This window comes from Pleurotus ostreatus (genome assembly GCF_014466165.1).
Source record: "Pleurotus ostreatus strain PC9 chromosome Unknown scaffold_2, whole genome shotgun sequence".
In the NCBI taxonomy this organism is placed as follows: domain Eukaryota; kingdom Fungi; phylum Basidiomycota; class Agaricomycetes; order Agaricales; family Pleurotaceae; genus Pleurotus; species Pleurotus ostreatus.
Genome location: NW_023503157.1, coordinates 4,298,712 through 4,317,283, shown reverse-complemented (window position 1 = coordinate 4,317,283; position 18,572 = coordinate 4,298,712). Strand labels below are relative to the sequence as shown.

The following is an 18,572-nucleotide window of genomic DNA, read 5'->3' as shown; positions in this document are numbered from 1 at the left end:
CTTCTCAATACACTACCTACCATAACGGGATACTGCCACCAAATTGGAACGCCCCTTTCTTTGTGCAAGTGGCCATTTCATGATGCGAGGCTTATCCCCTTACTGGCGTGGAACTTCATCGGTCCACCAATCTCGCATTGAGCATCTGTCTGTTCTTTATGCAAGGTAGCCGCTCAACCTTTATTCGAGCATGAAGGAAACATGGATTATGTATAAAAATAACATTGTATTCAGGTGCACACCATGCGTGTGTAACATGGATTATGTATAAAAATAACATTGTATTCAGGTGCACACCATGGTCGTGGTGTCGAAAGAGTCCAAGCTTCAGTGAGGATCGTAGGCAAACCTCGTTGTGGTATTCTCGCCGATTGGGATTACTCCCTGAGCTCTGACAGGGTGAACACCGCGGTATCCACCAAATGAAACTCGTTCTCATGCATGTATATCCACCTTTACCAACTTCGTCGCGTATGATCGACAGCGGAGGGGTACGATGGTTTGAATAAAGGAAGTTGTCGTCGACCCCCGTGACGACTGGCTGCGGTTGGCCTTTCTGCCAACCTTACAAGTGATTACAGTGGAGATCGACTATGCTTGATGAGATCTGCAGCCTAAGAACGCGAGTCAAAAAGCCGCTAGGAGCAGAACTCACAAAATGGACTCACCCGCTCTCCAATCATGTAAACAGTCGACGACTGGTTGCGAATCAGCGAGCTGCGTGATGAGTAGACGAAGAGGACCCACCGTGTGCGCGCTGACAGGTATCGGTATTATTGAAGCATCTACACCAAGTCAGCGATGCGCATACTCAAGTATGCAGGAGTTTCCGCAATCAACGCACCAGAAACTCTGACGTTCTCGATTCCGTAAACTCGAAGCTCCCTATCGACCACCCCTCCGAGTTCCTTAGGCATCATAGCCATGGTACCCGTTACGTGGTTATCACTTGAAACGATGGCTGACCGAAGGACACTGGATATATCTTTGACTGATGTCACGTCCTTGCCGGGTTCGAATTCGCCCAGGTAGATGGAGTCCATTGGAGGAGTGATTAGGGTTCTGCGGGCGAGGTTGATGCCTGCAGCATGCGTTGCGGCGTCTAGTGGATGCATGTAGTACGCTGGGTCGACTACGGGTGCTGTACGTATGTCCGAGGATGTGATGTGTGTACGTCCGCGAGATAAAGGGGCGTACAAGACATTCATGATTGTCGTATAATTCCGTTGGGGACGGTCAGCCGCCGTACCAGCGTATCCTGGAACTAAACCCATTCACACAAATTAGCAAGGAAGAATCCAATAAGACAATAATGCCGTACATAAACTGTTTTCTAGAGGTAGCGCCACGTCGTCTGCATAGGATCGAAGCACGATTTCATGCTGGGCCCGGATGCCCTTCTCGAGTAACGCATTCCCATTCGCGAAGAGGTGCGCGAAATGGGTGAGATTTGCCTTAGCCTCTTGGAGGAGAGTGGGGAGAATGCCTGTGTCGTTGAAGATATTCAACGGGCCAGGTAACCCAAGAGAGCCGGGGAAAGAGGTGAGAAGGCCTGCAGTGGAGGAGTGCATTTAGTAGGTTAACGTAAGTATCAAGGGGTGTATCTGTGCCTGTGTGATTGTTCGACCAAAGTGATAGTTGCTCAGCAATCGCGTCGGGGTTGGTGAGTAACGCGTCGAATGTCAACCTGTGTGCGGACCAAGTGAACACTAAGAACACAGAAGGAAGTAGGATACCGTACGAGGCATTTGTGAACGCGCTAACGTAACTGTGTACATGATCTGTACAATCTCAGTAGACAAAACGATATTTTGTGAACAGCACTCACCTGCAAGATTCTCACCAACAGATGGCAGCTCAAGAACCGGGTTGACGCCAGCAGCTCGTATTATACTTCGACATACAATGAGCCGAATGTGAAAGCGTGGTGGCTCGAATACGTACCTAGAGTTCCCTATGCCAGATAACTCGAATAATTTGGGAGTCCCTATGGTTCCAGCTGAGACGACGACCTCTCGCCGGACAGTAACGCTTTCTGTCCTGTTCGAACCAGCTCGGACAAACTCGACAGCAATTGCTCGCAAATTCTTATTACCAGAGTGCGATCCAGATGAGGGACTATCCCAAACAACCCGCGTGACCGTCGCGTTCGTAATAACATTGAAATTCGGTCGGCTCGCAAAGGGAGTATAATATGCACAAGCCGCCGAGCACCTAAAGCCCGAAGCAGATGAGATTATACGGAAACCACGTCGTTCAAAACCACTCACCTCGTATAATTCGTTACATCAATCGACTCAGGGGAAACACCCACGCCATGGGGGTCTCCGCTCGCCAAATCCCTCTCGCCAGGGAACCCCGCAGCAACGGCAGCTTGACGCCACAAAGCCGACTGCTCGAAGAATATATTCGGGTACCCGACGTTCACCCTCCCATCACTGGCGCTGCCGTGTAAACCGGGGTCGTAGGTGACACCCCCTGCGTTGACTTGAAATGCATCGGGAGGCGTGACGCGTTCGGATCTCCGGAAGAACGGCAATAACGCGTCCCAACCCCACGACGCATCACTATTCAGCTCCGCCCACGCGTCGTATTGCGCTCGCCCGGCCCGGGGCTGGTATGGGGTACGAAGGGTCATATCAGCAGACGCAGATTCGGATGGGTGCAACCGAAGAAGAAGAAGAGACTGCTCACGAATAACATCGCGTTGATAGTTGTACTTCCGCCGAGAACTCTACCAGCATTGACGACAAGGCTCCGGTCGTTGAGCATTGGCTGGGGCGTCGTGTTATACGCCCAGTTGAGTGTAGTGAATGCCTGGCCGCTCCCAAAGAGTCCCGGGATGAACACCTGCGACGAAGGGTTTAGATCGCAGAGCGAGCAGTAGACGTAAATACTCCACCTCGGGAAGATGTTCAGCATTTGGTCCGGCTTCAATCACGACGATACTGACCAAGGGATCTTCTGAGAGACGGCTCGCAACGGCTAGTCCACTATCTCGCGTTGGGTGAAATTAGTGCAAAAGGTGCATGGAGAACGAAACGTACGCTGTTCCGCCACCGATGATAACATAATCATATGCCGAAGAAGTTGCAATGGAACTACGAAGGCCTACGCAAGCGACGAGCAAGCGAAGGAATAGGTGCATCCTCGACGTTCGCTGCCCCAGTGATTGGGGGTGCAGAGTGAGTTATATCGCGAAAACATAGCGCTCGACCAACTGAAAACTCATGGTACGTGCTCCGGTGAGTGACGGTACTCGCACGCCAATGTCGGAGACAGTTTTAATTGAATATAATATAAATAGCTTCAAGTCCATGGAGGTACCACGTGTAGCACAATTGAGGGAAAGTGAGTACTCACAACGGCCCATGTTGCCCTCCTTTGGCCTGGGGCCCGGCGAGCACATACCGCCCCGAAATCATTCCCCTTAAGGGAAAGATACATCCACGCAAAGACACCAAAAACCACAACAAGTCGGTCCATGACGCCTATCTTACCGGGAGTATATAGGCACTCCACGCAAATTGGATACTTCGCGATCTTGGATGAAATACCTCGAATGTCTGCACCGAATCACGCTACTTCGAGTTTTTCCTTCTCCGTGCATCGTTCCTCCGTTCAGAAAAGTTGGCAAATCGATGAGGACAGGCTGGGGGTGGTCCTGCGGCCGCGATGTCGTTTTGCCTTACTGACTGATTCAACAACACTCCAGCGTGGTTCCGTTCCTCACCAAGTAGCCGCATCCAGACATAAGCTCGTCGAAAGTAAACTCATCATGACGCCACCAGCGCTCATAGCGTCCGCTCGATGAATGCATAGCTGTATCGAGGTGACTCACCTTGCTACGGAGTACTTACCTCGCCGATTGGGGACTGGACACCACCAATCGTGAATTTTAAGATTGGCTCGAGCAGGCAATGAAGACGAGGGACAGGTCGATAGCGGAGTGGATAGTAACTGGGCACTAATCGACGTGCCAACACACCAACGCCAACGCACAGAAGTCCGGGGCAGCCACAAGTGTTGCAACATTATATAGCGATAAAAGCGATGGAGCGTGAGGGCGAGCATTGATGAATGGTGGGTATTCAGGATTCAGGGATGTACGCAGGGTGAACCTAGTCCTAGAGAGTTGAAGGCCGCTGGTTGAGGGGCATGGGGATATTCGGATCGCGGGGTCGTCTATATTCACTTCAAGAATGCATATCCGGATCGAGACTGCAGTTCCGCATGTTGAGTATGAGTCGCTACCGTATATCGAGGGAAACTACCGCACACATTCAACTGGAGTATAGGCCCGTGATACGCCAGCGTCGCTACTCGGGTAGATGGCGGCGCCGTGGTGTCCTCAGCTTCCTTTGCACCCGGGGGCAAGACATCATCTCTGCCAACGACGTGGCCAAGCGGTAGGCATAGACGCGGGCGATGAGCGGTGGTGGCGGGAACAATGAGTTGGAGTGACCATTCAGATTCAGTGGTACGTGTCTGCTCTTTCTGCCCGTCATCAACCTGGCGCAAAGTCTCATACGCTACATCGTCCACCTCACCCACTCACTCACCTCCCTGCTCCCCGTCCCCCGCCCCCCGCTTCGCTCAGCACAGTCCCCGTGGTCTCCCGTAACATAGATCCACGCCGAAGTCTTCAAGATAGCAATTGCGACGCACCTATACTTTTTGATACCTTAGAACAGAGCGCTGAACGTAGAACGTCTAGCGCGCGTTCGGGAGCAGGTCATTTGTGCTGGATCTTGCATAAGAAAAAAGGTGCAAAGTGAGGGTCGGGATTCATATTCAGGAATTGGAAAAAAGTAGTGGAGTATCCGCATTCATACAAGGCGTATGGCTGCACATCGTACGCTGTATAGAGGACACGACAGGATGCGAGCAAGGTGAACTATCAATCAATGCTTGACAACGGCGAATCGACGATAGCGCGGCGGCGCTCGACCTAGAGCAAGATGCCCAGCTGTGTCGACGGACCTCAGAGAATTCCACCCATGGGCCGCCGTCTTCGTTGAGGCGACGTTGTTGGGGGGACAGGCCTGAGAGGGGGCATCGAGGGGATGGTCATCGTTGCGGAAAGCCAAAGCGGTTCCGATTTTCACCAGCCAGCCAAACAAAGTGTCAAAGCAACAAACTGAGGCTAGCACGCGGTCCGTGCGCACTCTCCTTCTCAGTAAATGGGCGCATATGCAACGACTGTGTTTTTTGCCAGTGAAGTTGAGATAGCCCTTGTGAGGCATCTGGTGGGCCAGCCAAAGCCCACGAGTTTGACTTAGCCCCACTTGCCGTTACTTTGAATCGATACGATGTACATCTACATTGCTCGAAAAAGCCTCTATTCCACAGAGTAAAGGTACATCCATCGAGCTCACCATCCTCTAGTGGCAACATCCTCCAGGGCAGCCCTGATAGTATCTTCTCTGGAACGGTACTTCATCGCGAGATTCTCCCCACCTTCGCAGTATCGTACTGAATTTTGTGGGCGGCACCCTTTCCGCCGCCTGGCGCACCGACAGCAAGTTTGTGGTGCGCTGGCAGGGCGACGGGTGGAGAGAGGCCTTGGGCCACGTCGACTACAAAGAAGATTAACGAAACGCTTCACGGTATCCCAACACACGACTTACTCCAATCCTGCCAGACATACGGCCCCGCGCTGATGATGCAGCCACTCGTCGTTCCGACCGTAGTCCCAACCTGTGCTTGGAATCTGGTAGTATATTTATAACGCACCGATCACCTAAGTTCTACGATGAATCTCTGGAACGGCTGGATAACTACTCCGCTCTGGCGAACAAACGACAAACTCGAACTGGGGGTCTCCAAGAAATTACCCTCCTTTCTTAATGCCGTTCTTTAACTCGCCTGCAGCAACTCCATACTTCCCTCCCTTGTCGAAACAGTAATTCCTCTCGATTCCCAACATAGTGCCGTTGAATTGTGCTGAAATAACAAGCTTGGAATCACTGAGCCCCCGAAGTCGGGACTCCTTGACATATTATTCGACGCGCTATTGAGACTCGCTGGGCGAGTAAAGGCGGAGGAAGAGAGACTTTCGTTGATCGAGACAATGTGATACATGAAGGTGCGTACTTTATGTTTCGTAGCAGAGTTCGATGCTATTGCGAGTAATAGCGAGTGGATGTTGACAGCCTTGTCCTACCCAACCTCTTGAGTGTAACTACTCGCTTGCAACCTTGCTAATTACTGTTCACGTTACCGGAAAGGGCTGTCGAATTCAGACGAGATCAATAGCAGAACCAAGCGACCGCCATCAAATCGTACCCGTCCGGAGCGTGCACTTGGGTTCCTTCGAGATTGATCCACCCAAGTCACCACGGCTTCAATGATCCATCAATTTCGACCTCGTGAGGACATTCCTATTTCCGCAGCCGTCGGTAATGTAGGGTTGGCACCCTGTTCAAGCCCGGATACACGATTTATTGTACGTATACTATCGTTCCGTTTACTTCCTGTTTCGGTCCGTCATCAGCTGCGGCCGCATTCATTGTTAGGTACTAGCTTACTAGATTACACATGCATACTCTGCGTGTTATTTACATCTACCTACAGTATATATAGTACCTACATCTGCCTATGAACAACAATAAGAAGAAGTTTCCCCTTCCCTCCGTTGCGTTGCGAAAGTCGAGTCCAGCAGTCGCACGCGGCGCTGCTTGGTCGCGTTTCCGTCCTCCGTTCCGTTCGTCACGTGGCGTTCGGATCGCGTTCATTCGTTCCTTCTTACTTCGTCTTTTGGTGGGAACACATCATTCCCAGTCCTCGCATTCACACCAGCGAATACGACTTCGCACCTACAGTAATGCTTATGCACAGCATCCGAGGAGCCGCGAGCATATGGACAAGCTTATCGTAGTCAGCCTACGGCTTGTTCCTCGGATTCATTAGGACTCTGCATCCCCGAATAGAAGTCTAAGGCTACTCGTCGCCGAATCGCGACTTACTAACTTGGAGGTCAGTGCCCTGAATTCCCATTCCCATTAGAGCTGCATTGACCAGCCCTTACTTATCTCATACCCCAACGAAGTTCGAACACGACGGAGGGAGATGATGTACAGTAGATTGACGTCGGACGGAGGCGAGCGGGACGTCTACGACACGCACGCCATCGACTTCAAGGATGAGGGCGGCCTCGATAGACAGATAGAGCTAAGTGACATCTCTCACAGGCAATTGCGAGGCTCTGCCCAGCAGCGCATTTCGAGCGCGTGTCTTGCGGTCGCCAAGTCCTCTGTGGTACTGTGGGCCATCATCCTCCTGCAATTCGTCGCCATAGGTCTCCTTCTCCGCCGTTCCCCCTCACCCCCAGAGGCTCCCCTTTATTGTGCGTACTCCATCCATCCATTCCTATTCCTACACCGTGAGTATGCTAATCAAGATACAACCCGCTAGCCCCTGCGAACGGGGCTGTCTCGTACAGATACCACAGATTCTTCAACGGCTTTGGGCGCAATGTCTCTCCGTTCCAAGTCCCGCCCTCCAAGGAACTAGACGAACTCTGGGAGGATCTGTACAACTGTACGTGCTACTTCTGCATCGATCATTTCGCTTCCCTTAGTGCATCCCGTCTCGATTTTAGTTGGCATTTCCCGCATCCCGAAATCTCAAGCGAAGCTGCTCCCCAACGCCACGGAGGCGATCCCAGGCGACGAAGAGCACTACGCCATCGAGCTCGACGTCTTCCACGAACTCCACTGCTTAGTGAATTCCCACTCAACTGTCGTACAGGGACCGTCACTGACAACTGCGTCTTTCCCCCAGAATCGTATTCGGAAAACTATATACTCCGACCACTACCCCGACATGCGCATCTCCCTCCCAGGGAACGAAATCCATATGAGCCACTGCCTCGACTCCATCCGCCAGTCTCTGATGTGCTCGTCGGATGTCAGCCTTATCGTCTGGAGATGGGACGAAGAGGCCGGGCAGTCGTTTCCCCGGGGAGATGTCGTCCATCGATGTCGCGATTTTGATAGGATCAAGGAGTGGGCGCTGGAGAATCAATTGGGCAATCACTTCAATACAAGCATCCACGCGGTGCATGGCCTGCCAATGCCGTTGTTAGTGTACTAGGCACCGTATTGAGTATTTCACCGTGGCCTTGGGAAACGTGTTTCGGTGACTTGCTAGATGGCCTCATCGCTTCTGATGGGATATGTGATGTTGTGAGGATTCCACATGTCCGACGCCTCGAGACCTGTCACCCCCTTCATTCCCGCGGCTAGCCCAATGTCTGTCCCACCGGATGCTTCGCGCAGGAACCATCGCGCATCGAGCACGGTGCATGTACCACTTTCCACCACGGGTTCCCATTCGTTAAGCATTGACAGATGGCGAGTCGCAGAGCCGCTTCGACGCTGTACATTTGCATTTGCTAGGTATCAGCACGTTTCCTATGTGTCCGGCCATGCAGGCGACCATTCTCTAAACCGCAATTCCGCTCCACGCTGATGGGCAACCACATGGGGGTCTCAACATCAGTCATGGGTCTGGCTTGTTGTTCGTTCAGCTTTCGGTCCGATTCGATCTCGATTCTCAACTCAAGATATAAAAGGCGAGCATCCTCACTACTGCTCTCGCCGCTCACCGCCCAGCAGCAACTACCAACTACCGTGCCGATTCAGTGCACATTTCTCGACACTCGACACTCAGCGATGAACGTGTCTATCCTCGCTCTCCTGGCCTGCGTCGCCGCTGCATACGCGTTGCCTGTCGATGTCGTCGCCATTGAAGCCAGACGCGCGGACTCGTCCGTGTAAGCTCCACTCCATTTCCGTCTCGTCTGCCCTTTGCCGGAGCGCTAATGTGTGCTATGCAGAGACCTTCTGAACGCGGAATGGTGTACCAGCCCGCGGGGACTCTGTCGTAAAGCGACGTAGTGTTGGTGTATTTGACCATCCGTCGTTCTTGTTGCCTTGCTGATAGACCACCCGTAGAGCGATCAAGTCAGCTAGCTTCTGTTCCACTCTGCAACTTGTGTAGACATTAACTCTGTTCGTGCCATAGTATCATGTGGTTCAATGTAAGATGTGGCAATGAGGAGGACGCTGTAACTGCATGGAATCTCACCAAGAATTCGAAATCAACAACAAGTTTAAGTTACAGGTTTATAGCGGAAACGTCGGGGACGATAGTGATGTGATGCAGGACTCGTGATGCCGCATGATCATAATTAGAGAAAGGGACTCGACGCAGGAGACATACTACTTTTACATCCAGCGAGCGACGCATGACCTTGGACGTGTCTCCTTCAAACCTTCCTCGACCCTATTTCCCGAGAGGACTCCCAAGGAGTTCAGGCCGTCAGAGAATCAGTCTCTGGCTTGGATTCGTCGATAACGCGGACTGAGTACTGAGTCACTAGAACCAATGGGACATTGATGAGCGCACATGAGTTTTCAGGACGACGGGGGCGGTGTGTTGGGTAGACCTGTATGCTGACAATAAGCGCAGCCATTTGGGAATGAAAAGACTAGACTGACCAATACAAAGCTGAGGAGCACAAGCAACTCAACGGCAGCCAAGCGCCAGAACAGCTGGTGCCCGAACACATGTGAACAGATCCAGTGGCCACGTTGAAATACGCCTCGTCTGCATCTGCGCACGACATCGGCATGGACTTCGTCAGTCTGGAGACAGGAGATAGGAGACTGGGGAAAGATAGCGGTCGGCTTACGGACGGCAACATAACATAACGTCGAATCAACGTTCAACGTAACGTTCAGCCCCGAAGCCTCGCAAAGACGGGGGCGCCGCAATTGTGATCGTGATCGGAATCGGGGAGCACGAACCGTGGGGCTCGAAGCTCGAAGCTCGAACACGAACGCGCACGCGCCCCGCTGTCCCTCCCTACCTCGGCGAGCTGTGCGTGGATTCAGCGATTCCCATGCACCATTTTGACCACGAGCCGAGGGTCTGAACTCAACATGTAGGAGGGGATAATGACTCTCGTAACCGTAACCGTAACCGTAACCGTAGGTTAGAGCTGTAAGTATCCTCTTTCCGCTGATTATGCAACTGATTGTTCTATTCGATTCGGATTCGGATTCGGTAGATAGACACGGCGAATAAACGTTGAACGTTTAAATGCTGGGACTTGCGACGAATCGAATTGCTGCGCTTGTGACAGATGAAGTAATGATTGGTGCACAAATGCAGAATGAACTGATCGGGGACTGGGACTAGTACGATGAGATGCGCAACGAGGAGTGAATCGCAGAGACGCCGCAAAGGAGCAAAGGAGCAAAGGAGAAAAAGAGCAAAGGAAAAGGGTAACGTTATCGCTCCCGTTCGCTCCCGTTCAATGCTATTTTCTAGTATCTCGTTTCTCGTTCCTGGTTCTAGTTTGTATGCATCGGCAGACCTGAGATCGCATTTTGCTCCTTGAACGTTGCGCTTGATGTTCGTGCTCTAGACCATGATGGCCGGCGGGGCACGAAGAGACGTGGACGAGCGCTGCTTCGAATCCGAAGTCGAAGTCGAAGTCGAAGTCGGGCTATCTTTGGAAATTAGCACCTTTGTGGCGGCAGCCATCATGGATACGCCTGTGCCCTGCGCACGTTGGCCATCGTCGGTCGGTGCTCAGCGCCAGCACTCAGTACTCAGTACTCGGTACTCAGTACTCAGGACTCAGCCCAGAGCGGCATGCTACGCACATTCGCTGTCGTCTACGTCGTCATCCATGCTTAGCTACGTATGAGATCCCCTCCAGACTCTGTGGGAAACGAAAACAACTGCGTCCGCTGTGCTTCTCGATTCACTCGTCGAAAGGGTGCAGGCGCGGACTCACCATGGGATGAAAAGTCCCCTTCTCCCCGCGTTACGTGCCTAAGCCACAGCAGCGAAAAAGAATCGCAAGTGTAGCAGACGTGCGAGCCGATCCTCGAAACCTTGAAGCCCGTTCCCCCCGTTTCGCATCTTGCGTGCCGCGAGCCCCCTTTCTCAGGCGTCTACCCGTCTGCCAGCTCCTAACTTCGGGCTCCTGAACTCAGTGTCCAAGTCACCAGTCACCAGTCAGCGGAAAAGACTGGGAACACGTACCTCAATAAAAATAAAAATCGCAAACTAAGTGACACGCGTTGCTGTCGGGATATCGTGCGGTACCTCACGGGCACGGGTACGATCATCCTGCGCAGGCCAGCGTGGGGCGTTTCATGCAGAGAGATGTCATGTGGCGGGGGGGAGCGTGCAAGAGGCGTGGGTGCCACCAGCGGTACAAAGAACATGGCGCGTGGCTTTGTCCCTGGCGCCACGAGTGCTAAAGATAGAGTTCGAAGCGGTGCTCGTCCACGTGGGCTGGTTCAAACCTTTCGCATCCCTCATTTCCCTTCAACCCCGCGCATTCCCCGCGAACCGTTAAGACGACAGTGTGTCACGGTCTAGAACCCAAAGATCCGATCTCAGGCCCTGGATCCTGGGTATATACTACAAACTAGAAATGTCGAACCGAACGGCAGCGTTGGTATTGGCGTTATCCTTTGCGGCGCCGCGCCGTCTCCTGCGATACGGTCCTCCCATCGTACTTACCATCAACTATCAAAGTGTTGTTGATTGATTAATTCATCGTAAGTCCCCGCGTTTATTCTCCGCATCTGGGTAGTAAAAAATGGAAAGGGGATAATGATAGGCCTAACGCCTACGAGAGATATCCCTATCCCCATCCCCTCCGGAGTGTGGAATTCCGACCCTCGTTTCGAGCTCGAATTGGTATATAAGGTGCGCCATTTCGTGCTCAACGACACCACCCCACCAACACCCTCCTCTCTCGTCGTCTCTAGTCTACTCCCAACCTCTCGCCTCTCGCTAGATGTCTCTGCGTGGAGCGATGCAGGATGAAGGCGATGCGGGATGTCCAGCCGTTACACCGGGGTCTAGCGGCCCTCCTTCGAGCCTCACGTACACATGGCCGTGCTGTCAGCTTCGTAAAGACGCGGACGCCCCATGGGTGGTGGCGGCCGCAAGGATTGCTGCTATGCTCCAGGTAACGGCGCGATGGCGTACTATTAGGACTTCTCCCTTTCGACCCCGAACGTCGTTCTGCTACGGTCATCGTAATCTGCGACGCCGCAGTAGTGGACGGACCAGCCATCTCCCCTTGCCCCCCACATCAGTATAGGTAGGCATCCCGTCTTTTGATCCTGCCTCCGCCAGAGTGGTGATTACGAGCTCCAGTTGTAGCGTACTCTTTCATATACCAATCTCACGCTTTACCATGAACTGTATGGATTACGGTGCCACATACACCGATGTCAATGAATTACGACGTCTACCCAAACAGCGAGAAGGAACGAATGCAAGTGCCAATGTCGCAAGCAGCTAGTAGTGTCCAAGGAGCCGGCGTGCTAGCGCCGGCGCTCAGCGGCTACGAATGCGTAAATTTATATATGGGATTCTGGGAGTACAACGCTGAGGGCGGGCGGGGATAGATCGAAAAAGAGTCTCTGGGCCTCGACTCTCGACTCTCTGCGTTGACATGATTTGGATGTTTTTGGATGTCTTCATATTGCGAGCGATGACATCGGGACGGACCTCAGAACCTACGGTGACAGATGCTGTAGGGATCGCAATGCAGTGATGGTGCATGGAGTGATGGAGTGATGGAGCGGTGATGGTGTATGGAGTGATGAGGCGATGCACCATTCGCGGTATGTCCATAGTCGCTGTCGTTGACCGTGCGGAAATACGACTCCCGCCAAAGTGGGAGGCGTATTCGATCGATAAGATTCGCGAGGACCCAAAGGGAGATTTGTGGGTAGAGTGGGGTGTACTTGAAGGTGCCTTGATTCAGGTGATGTAGACGTGCCAGAACGAACAGTCTGAACATTTTGGGTTTATAGTAAGCCTACGGCCCATAAAGCTGCCTAGCTGCGCAGCGGGCGAGTATGAAAGCGACTCGTATGTTCGATTATTTTAGCAATCACGCGGAGCGACTCTGCGGAGCTCAGACCCATCTACTGAAGTCCTGAAGTACTGACGAGGAAGTACCAGTCGTGAATATTTGAATGATTGAGGCCGTAGGCAAGAGCACGCTCACCACTCCGCAATCTACACGTCTACACGGGCGCGAGGACGATGCCCCAAAGCGGCTCGATGCCGGGATCCTGTGCCCAGAGGTAGTAGTGCGGACGTCCCACTGGATTACGACCAACCGGTATGCCGGATCTCGGGATGTTGAGGGAAGGAGGTGGGGTGTTCGGCGAGCCTGTGCCAACCACTGAGCTCGGTCCTTAGCAATAAGGTAATCAAGGCGAGAGCGAGCTGGGAGCGTATGCCGAATTCGTCACGAAAATGGAAGCTAACTAAAACTCAAAAGCCCACGCTGTTTCGCTACCAAGTTGAAAGGGAAGACCGTTCTCACGATCAGTAACAATGTTTACCGCGATAGCAAATCTCCAGAACTACGACCCTTGGGTGAATACTTAGGTACAGGGTCGTACGGTTCCCCCAGCCTCAAGGCATCGCTTCCCTTCGTTCCTCTCTTCTCAGGATCACTGATACTCAGTTTTCGGAGATGATTAGAGTTTACATTGGATCGTGCAAAGAGCTCGAGGCCTTGCGTTCATCAAGTTGGCGCATGCAGCCGCGACACACGAAGCGTATGTATGGTTCAGTTCTCAGAGTATTATCCTCAATGTCGGTATGTGTTAAGCCGGTTAATCACGAGTATTCTCAAAACCTGCATACATGCTCATCGATATTCTAGTACCCCCCCCCCCACTTCGCACTTCTACGCTACATATTTCCCCGAAACGACAAGGCACTTTGCACTCTGTACACACTTCGTACCGCCGGACCCGTGAAAGAACGTTCCAAAGTTGGTTCTGGACGCACGTTCGCTCTTGCCCGCGATTCAAATCCACGCGCGGCCGCCAGCTTGGGCCTTCGACCTCTGGCAGCGACAGCGGTCCTTTGGTCTCCATTGGTCAACTCGTAATCCCCTTCCTATGAATCCATTCTTTCTGTCGACATGTGCCTCGACGGCGCTCAAACGAAGCAAAAGAAGCCGTGCGTGTCAAGTAATGACTGTGGTGCTGAGAATGCGGCGCTAGCTGGGCTCCAGCTAAAGTATTTGAAGTATGAGCGCTGCCCCTTCGCCAACAGGGTGCGGACTGGAATCCACTTCGGAGGGTGCACATCCCGACGTTAGCGACGTTCTCGGTACCGTATTCCCGCCAAAGGTAACACGCTGCAGTCGTAAGAGCATTTAGAATCTCAGTCCTATTACTTCACTAAAGAGGATGAGGAAGGGAACTCAAAATTATTTGAATTGGAAGCGATGTCCTCCTGTTGTCGTAAGTTCTCTTCTGACAAATGTGTTCTTCTCAACTCAGTGACTTGGAATCTAACAGCTTGGACGCTACGCCAAAGGTATCCGTGGAGGTTGTGCGCATTGCGAGCCTTCGATAGGATATTGTTAGAACAGATACACATGTTGTGGTGGTCAGCCGGCTTACGGTGCTGCACCACGAGGGCTTTTATCAAAAAATGAGGGTGTTCGTTACGTTGCGTTCGTACTTGCAACAAACCGTTCTCGCTCATCCATGGGTGGCAATCACAAGTCCAACATTCATATAAATGCCGCGCTGCTGCAGTGTAGCTGAAGCAGCCAACAACTTACTTCTGATCGACGAGCTCTTCAACGATCAAAGATGTGCCAGACATTGGGCTGCCTTCAGGTGTCGGTCCCTACACCTCTCCAATCGACAGCCGTCGTTCCAGCCCCTCCGGCAGTGGTCATCGTACGACAAACAGCCGACAAGCGAGAGGATCTCTCGGGTGCTACACTAGCGCCCGCTATATCTCCAACCTTCGGGTCCTACCGAGATGACCCCCTCCTTCATATGCCCAAGATCCCGTCCGCCACCAGCCGCCACGGCGGGGCCTGGCGAGCCATCATCCCCATCCAAATTCCCCAAAACAGTCCCATCCTCTCGTCCCTGCGCTACATCATCAAGTACAGCTCCACCTTCGATGCCGGGAACGCAACGGTCCAGGTGGATGTCGTCCTGAGCACCGAGAAGCTGAAGCACGGCGTCACCGTGATGGGAGATGCCGCCTTCGCAGCGCACAAGCTGTACCGACACTCGGGGGATGGGCATGCCCCGTTTTTCGTCAACGAGACAACTGGGGTGTCGCTTCTGACAGTGTCTGCGGTGAAGTGCAACGGCGGGGGCGCTCAGTGGAGCCATTTCATCGATGGCCACGAGATACACCCGAACGTCCGTCTCGTCGGTGGCCGGTGGCATTTGTACTTGGTCTTCAACGCTGCTGAGTATTCAACAAAAGATACGGAGAGGTTCTTGGTCGCTGATGCCATGGCCTCGTGGAGTGAAGATACGGTAGCGAGGAAGGTGGTGGATAAAATTGGGATTGTTGGTGCTCAAGGAGCCCAGGCCACTCCCCAAGCGAGAGAGCCCAGGCAAGCAATGGATTCCAAAGGACAGAAAGCCATGAAAGGCGAAGATCAGGGCCGTGGTGATGACAAAACAAAACAAACCGAGAATGGTGATGTACCGATACATAAGGAAGACGGCGGGCACGAGACACAGAGCACTGAGACGAAGGGTACCAGAGAGGAAGATGATGTGGAGCAGAGGGTTGAGAGGGAGGATGGGATCAAGCAGAATCATGAAGACGAGACGGATGATAGGGGCCAGGTGCATGTCGATGCTGATGCAAAGGACCGTGACAATGATACGCCTGAAGTGCAGGTCACTGACGATGGAGAAAAGGACCCTGAAGACGCAGAGCAGCGTCAGTTAGCGGCGACGGGCGAAAATGGTGACGAGGGAACCGCAAAGGGCCCACAACCGGATGACCAGGACCCGCAAGACGCGGATTGCGAAGACAAAGAGTGCAGGCGATGCCGTGGGAGCGGCAAGGAACCGAAAAGTGTAAAAGTCAACGCCTGCAGTTTGATACGTAGTCCGGTTGGCTCCCCATTTGCCTAAAAGAAATATGTCGTCAAGGCCGAACGGTATTGTTTTCAAGTATATAACAAAGATGTAACATAGAAGCCCGAAGATAACACTGACCGCTTGATAAAATGCTTGTCGATTCGATGGTGTTGCATTGGAGACAGCCTTCACGTAGCAGCTACTGAGATTTATGTAACGTCTAAAGATGAGAAGAAGGAAAGGTATTCTAGCCGTCGTCAGTACTGGCATTTCCACTGTCAGAATACGAGTGAGTCGTCAATATCTCAAGAGACAACATTTTCAACAACCTTTTCACTCAGACACGGACCCAAGTCATGCCATGGCCATGTAGATTTCCGAAGCACGGATGCATCAGCTCCATTCAAATGCAAATACGAAGAATGTGCACGATACCTGGCGGCTCTCCAACCAATCATACAAGATACAACCAACGACGCAAGACATGACATAACACGAGGAGCGCCGTGGTATCATGGTAAGCAACTTTCAACCACCCCTCTCTCCAGAAACCAGAAAAATGGAGCTCCGAGTACGGCTGCGCGGCGGGGCGACATAGGTAGACAAGCTACTCAATATGGTGCGTCTCCTCTGCTTCTGTGCTACGTCCCGCCATGCGTATGGCGTCCCCCTCCCCCACAGTGCGTCTTCTCAATACAATCTCTGTTTCCTGCGATGTTTCGTAGTATTTCCTTCTCCCTCTCCTCGAATGCGTCTTGATACGTATTTCCCGTCCGTGCGACTCTCTGTCTGGTTACCTACCCTCTTTTGATTTCCAGCTGCCTACCCTACTCCTCCCCATTGTGACCTTCGGGCGTGTATGGCGTACGCATGCATATCCTCTTCCCATGCTTTCAACGCTCTTCGCATCTTCCACGTCTCAGATCTCAAATATGACTCTACGAACTCCTCGAACGCCCGGCTATCTTTTCCTTCCCGCCGTCCCACTCGACTCGACCGCTGATAAGTACTACGCTCCAAATAACGAATCGACACCGACGTGCTCGCGAACCTCGGAACTAATTTAGCATTCTTTTACCATGCAATATGGCAGGGCGACGGATGGGGAAAGGCCTTGGGCCACGTCGACTACGAAGAAGATTAGCGAAAACTTCACACTAACCCTCAACATACGGCTTACTCCAATCCTGCCAGACGTACGGTCCCGCACTGATGATGATCCTCTCCCCTCCGGCGTCGGGGACCTCGAGCGCCTTCGCGTGTCCTTCCGCTAAATCGCGTACGTCGATCCAGCATGAGCCAGTGGGGGTCAATGTCTCCGACGACATGGCAGATAGAGAGGTAGACGGGGTCGGGAGTACTTTGAGGAGGTCGGATGAAGATGTATTGAGCGTGTCGCAAGAGGCCACGTCATGGATAACTGGACCGAATACCTGAAGGAGTGGTGTAGGAAGACGATGAGGATGCGATGGGGTGAGTGGCGAGACGACTCACAAATGGATTGATAACCACGACATCCCAGGTTATCTCAGCTTTGTGCTTGTCGTAGAACTCCCAAGCCGCTGAATGAAAGATAGATTACAGATTAATGGGAATCGCTGGTATATGGTGAGGGAGTAGTCGTACGCACCTCTCTGCGAGCGTCTTCGATGCTCGGTACTTCGTAATGTTCGATGCGGCCTTCCCTTGTTCCCCACCTGTTCAACGCATTGCTTGTTCCAATCAAGCTCAGAGAACACCTTTGGTTCTGAGAGTATCTCGAATGATATTCACCTCGTAGCTCAGAACGTCATTGTGACCGGAAGGTTAGGCGCCAAGAAACAGCTTTGAGACTTTCAGCCGACCCCGCAGCCAGGCAGTTTCTCAGGCCACAGCGTATAACTGCGATCAAATCTAATCCCACGACTGGATTCGACAGTTCGTCCGTTCATTCGTTACCCCAGTCCTTAGCAAGACATTCCCGACGACCGCACTCCTTCCAGACTTTCACTAGTCACCAGCCCTACACGCACCCAAGATCGACATCGATGTCACCGAAAACCGACCACCTTACCTACATCGACGAGCACATCGACTTGGACCACATCCATCTGACCGCGGCGCACATCCCAGGCGACATATGTGTCGACGAATACTACCTTGAACTTGAAACGCCGCCGCAGTTCTCCCGCTCTCACTACGTCTGGGTGATCGCGCGGGACCCCGTGAATGTGGTGTGGGCGGTGATCGTCGTACCGCCAGTGCTGATTGGGGTTGTGCTGTGGTGTATTGTGAAGAATCGGCAGGGTTGAAAATAATATGTACGTGCTACGCATCATCCATCACCCATCACTGCGCGGTACTAATACATACACGGCACAGTGAACCATTAGGCATACGGCATTTGTAATCATTTCGAGGGCGGATCCACTCGTTACGTTCATGCGAAGAACGAGCGTGCCATATCAGACAGGAGTGAAATTGTCAACATGTCAAGCTTTCAAGTTTGATTGGCATTTGGGAGCCACACTGGTAACCGATAGGTTCTCTCCTTGATGCCCTTGGTGAGTCCCGCTCTTTGTGGCACCAGAGTGTCACTCAACTGCACCTTTGAATGACGTCTTCATTGTATCATTCTCCGCTAAATCTTTACACATTTTCAATCCGGAATCG

At 52.5% G+C, this 18,572-nt stretch overlaps 5 protein-coding genes across 5 annotated transcripts; 2 read left to right on the top strand and 3 right to left on the bottom strand.

Annotated features, from left to right (window-relative positions):
* Nucleotides 1-575: 575 nt before the first annotated feature.
* Nucleotides 576-3,148, bottom strand: PC9H_004396 (uncharacterized protein; the record flags this gene model as incomplete). Its single annotated transcript, XM_036773980.1, has 11 exons — nt 576-614; nt 669-698; nt 748-785; nt 845-1,264; nt 1,322-1,552; nt 1,829-1,893; nt 1,945-2,214; nt 2,271-2,614; nt 2,695-2,850; nt 2,903-2,993; nt 3,048-3,148. The coding sequence occupies 11 exons, from the start codon at nt 3,146-3,148 to the stop codon at nt 576-578; spliced, it is 1,785 nt and encodes a 594-aa protein (XP_036635453.1).
* Nucleotides 3,149-5,278: 2,130 nt separating this feature from the next.
* On the bottom strand, nt 5,279-5,929 carry PC9H_004395 (uncharacterized protein; the record flags this gene model as incomplete). The annotated part of the gene is made up of 4 exons (XM_036773979.1): nt 5,279-5,320; nt 5,461-5,579; nt 5,631-5,713; nt 5,838-5,929. The coding sequence occupies 4 exons, from the start codon at nt 5,927-5,929 to the stop codon at nt 5,279-5,281; spliced, it is 336 nt and encodes a 111-aa protein (XP_036635452.1).
* A 1,145-nt stretch (nt 5,930-7,074) lies between these two features.
* Nucleotides 7,075-8,097, top strand: PC9H_004394 (uncharacterized protein; the record flags this gene model as incomplete). Its single annotated transcript, XM_036773978.1, has 4 exons — nt 7,075-7,348; nt 7,417-7,542; nt 7,604-7,725; nt 7,786-8,097. 4 exons carry the CDS (start codon nt 7,075-7,077, stop codon nt 8,095-8,097), a joined length of 834 nt encoding a protein of 277 aa, XP_036635451.1.
* Nucleotides 8,098-14,672: 6,575 nt separating this feature from the next.
* Nucleotides 14,673-15,974, top strand: PC9H_004393 (uncharacterized protein; the record flags this gene model as incomplete). The annotated part of the gene is made up of 1 exon (XM_036773977.1): nt 14,673-15,974. One exon carries the CDS (start codon nt 14,673-14,675, stop codon nt 15,972-15,974), a length of 1,302 nt encoding a protein of 433 aa, XP_036635450.1.
* A 1,009-nt stretch (nt 15,975-16,983) lies between these two features.
* Nucleotides 16,984-17,945, bottom strand: GRE2_3 (methylglyoxal reductase (NADPH-dependent) gre2; the record flags this gene model as incomplete). Its single annotated transcript, XM_036773976.1, has 4 exons — nt 16,984-17,048; nt 17,101-17,353; nt 17,415-17,482; nt 17,933-17,945. The coding sequence occupies 4 exons, from the start codon at nt 17,943-17,945 to the stop codon at nt 16,984-16,986; spliced, it is 399 nt and encodes a 132-aa protein (XP_036635449.1).
* Between the last annotated feature and the right edge of the window lie 627 nt (nt 17,946-18,572).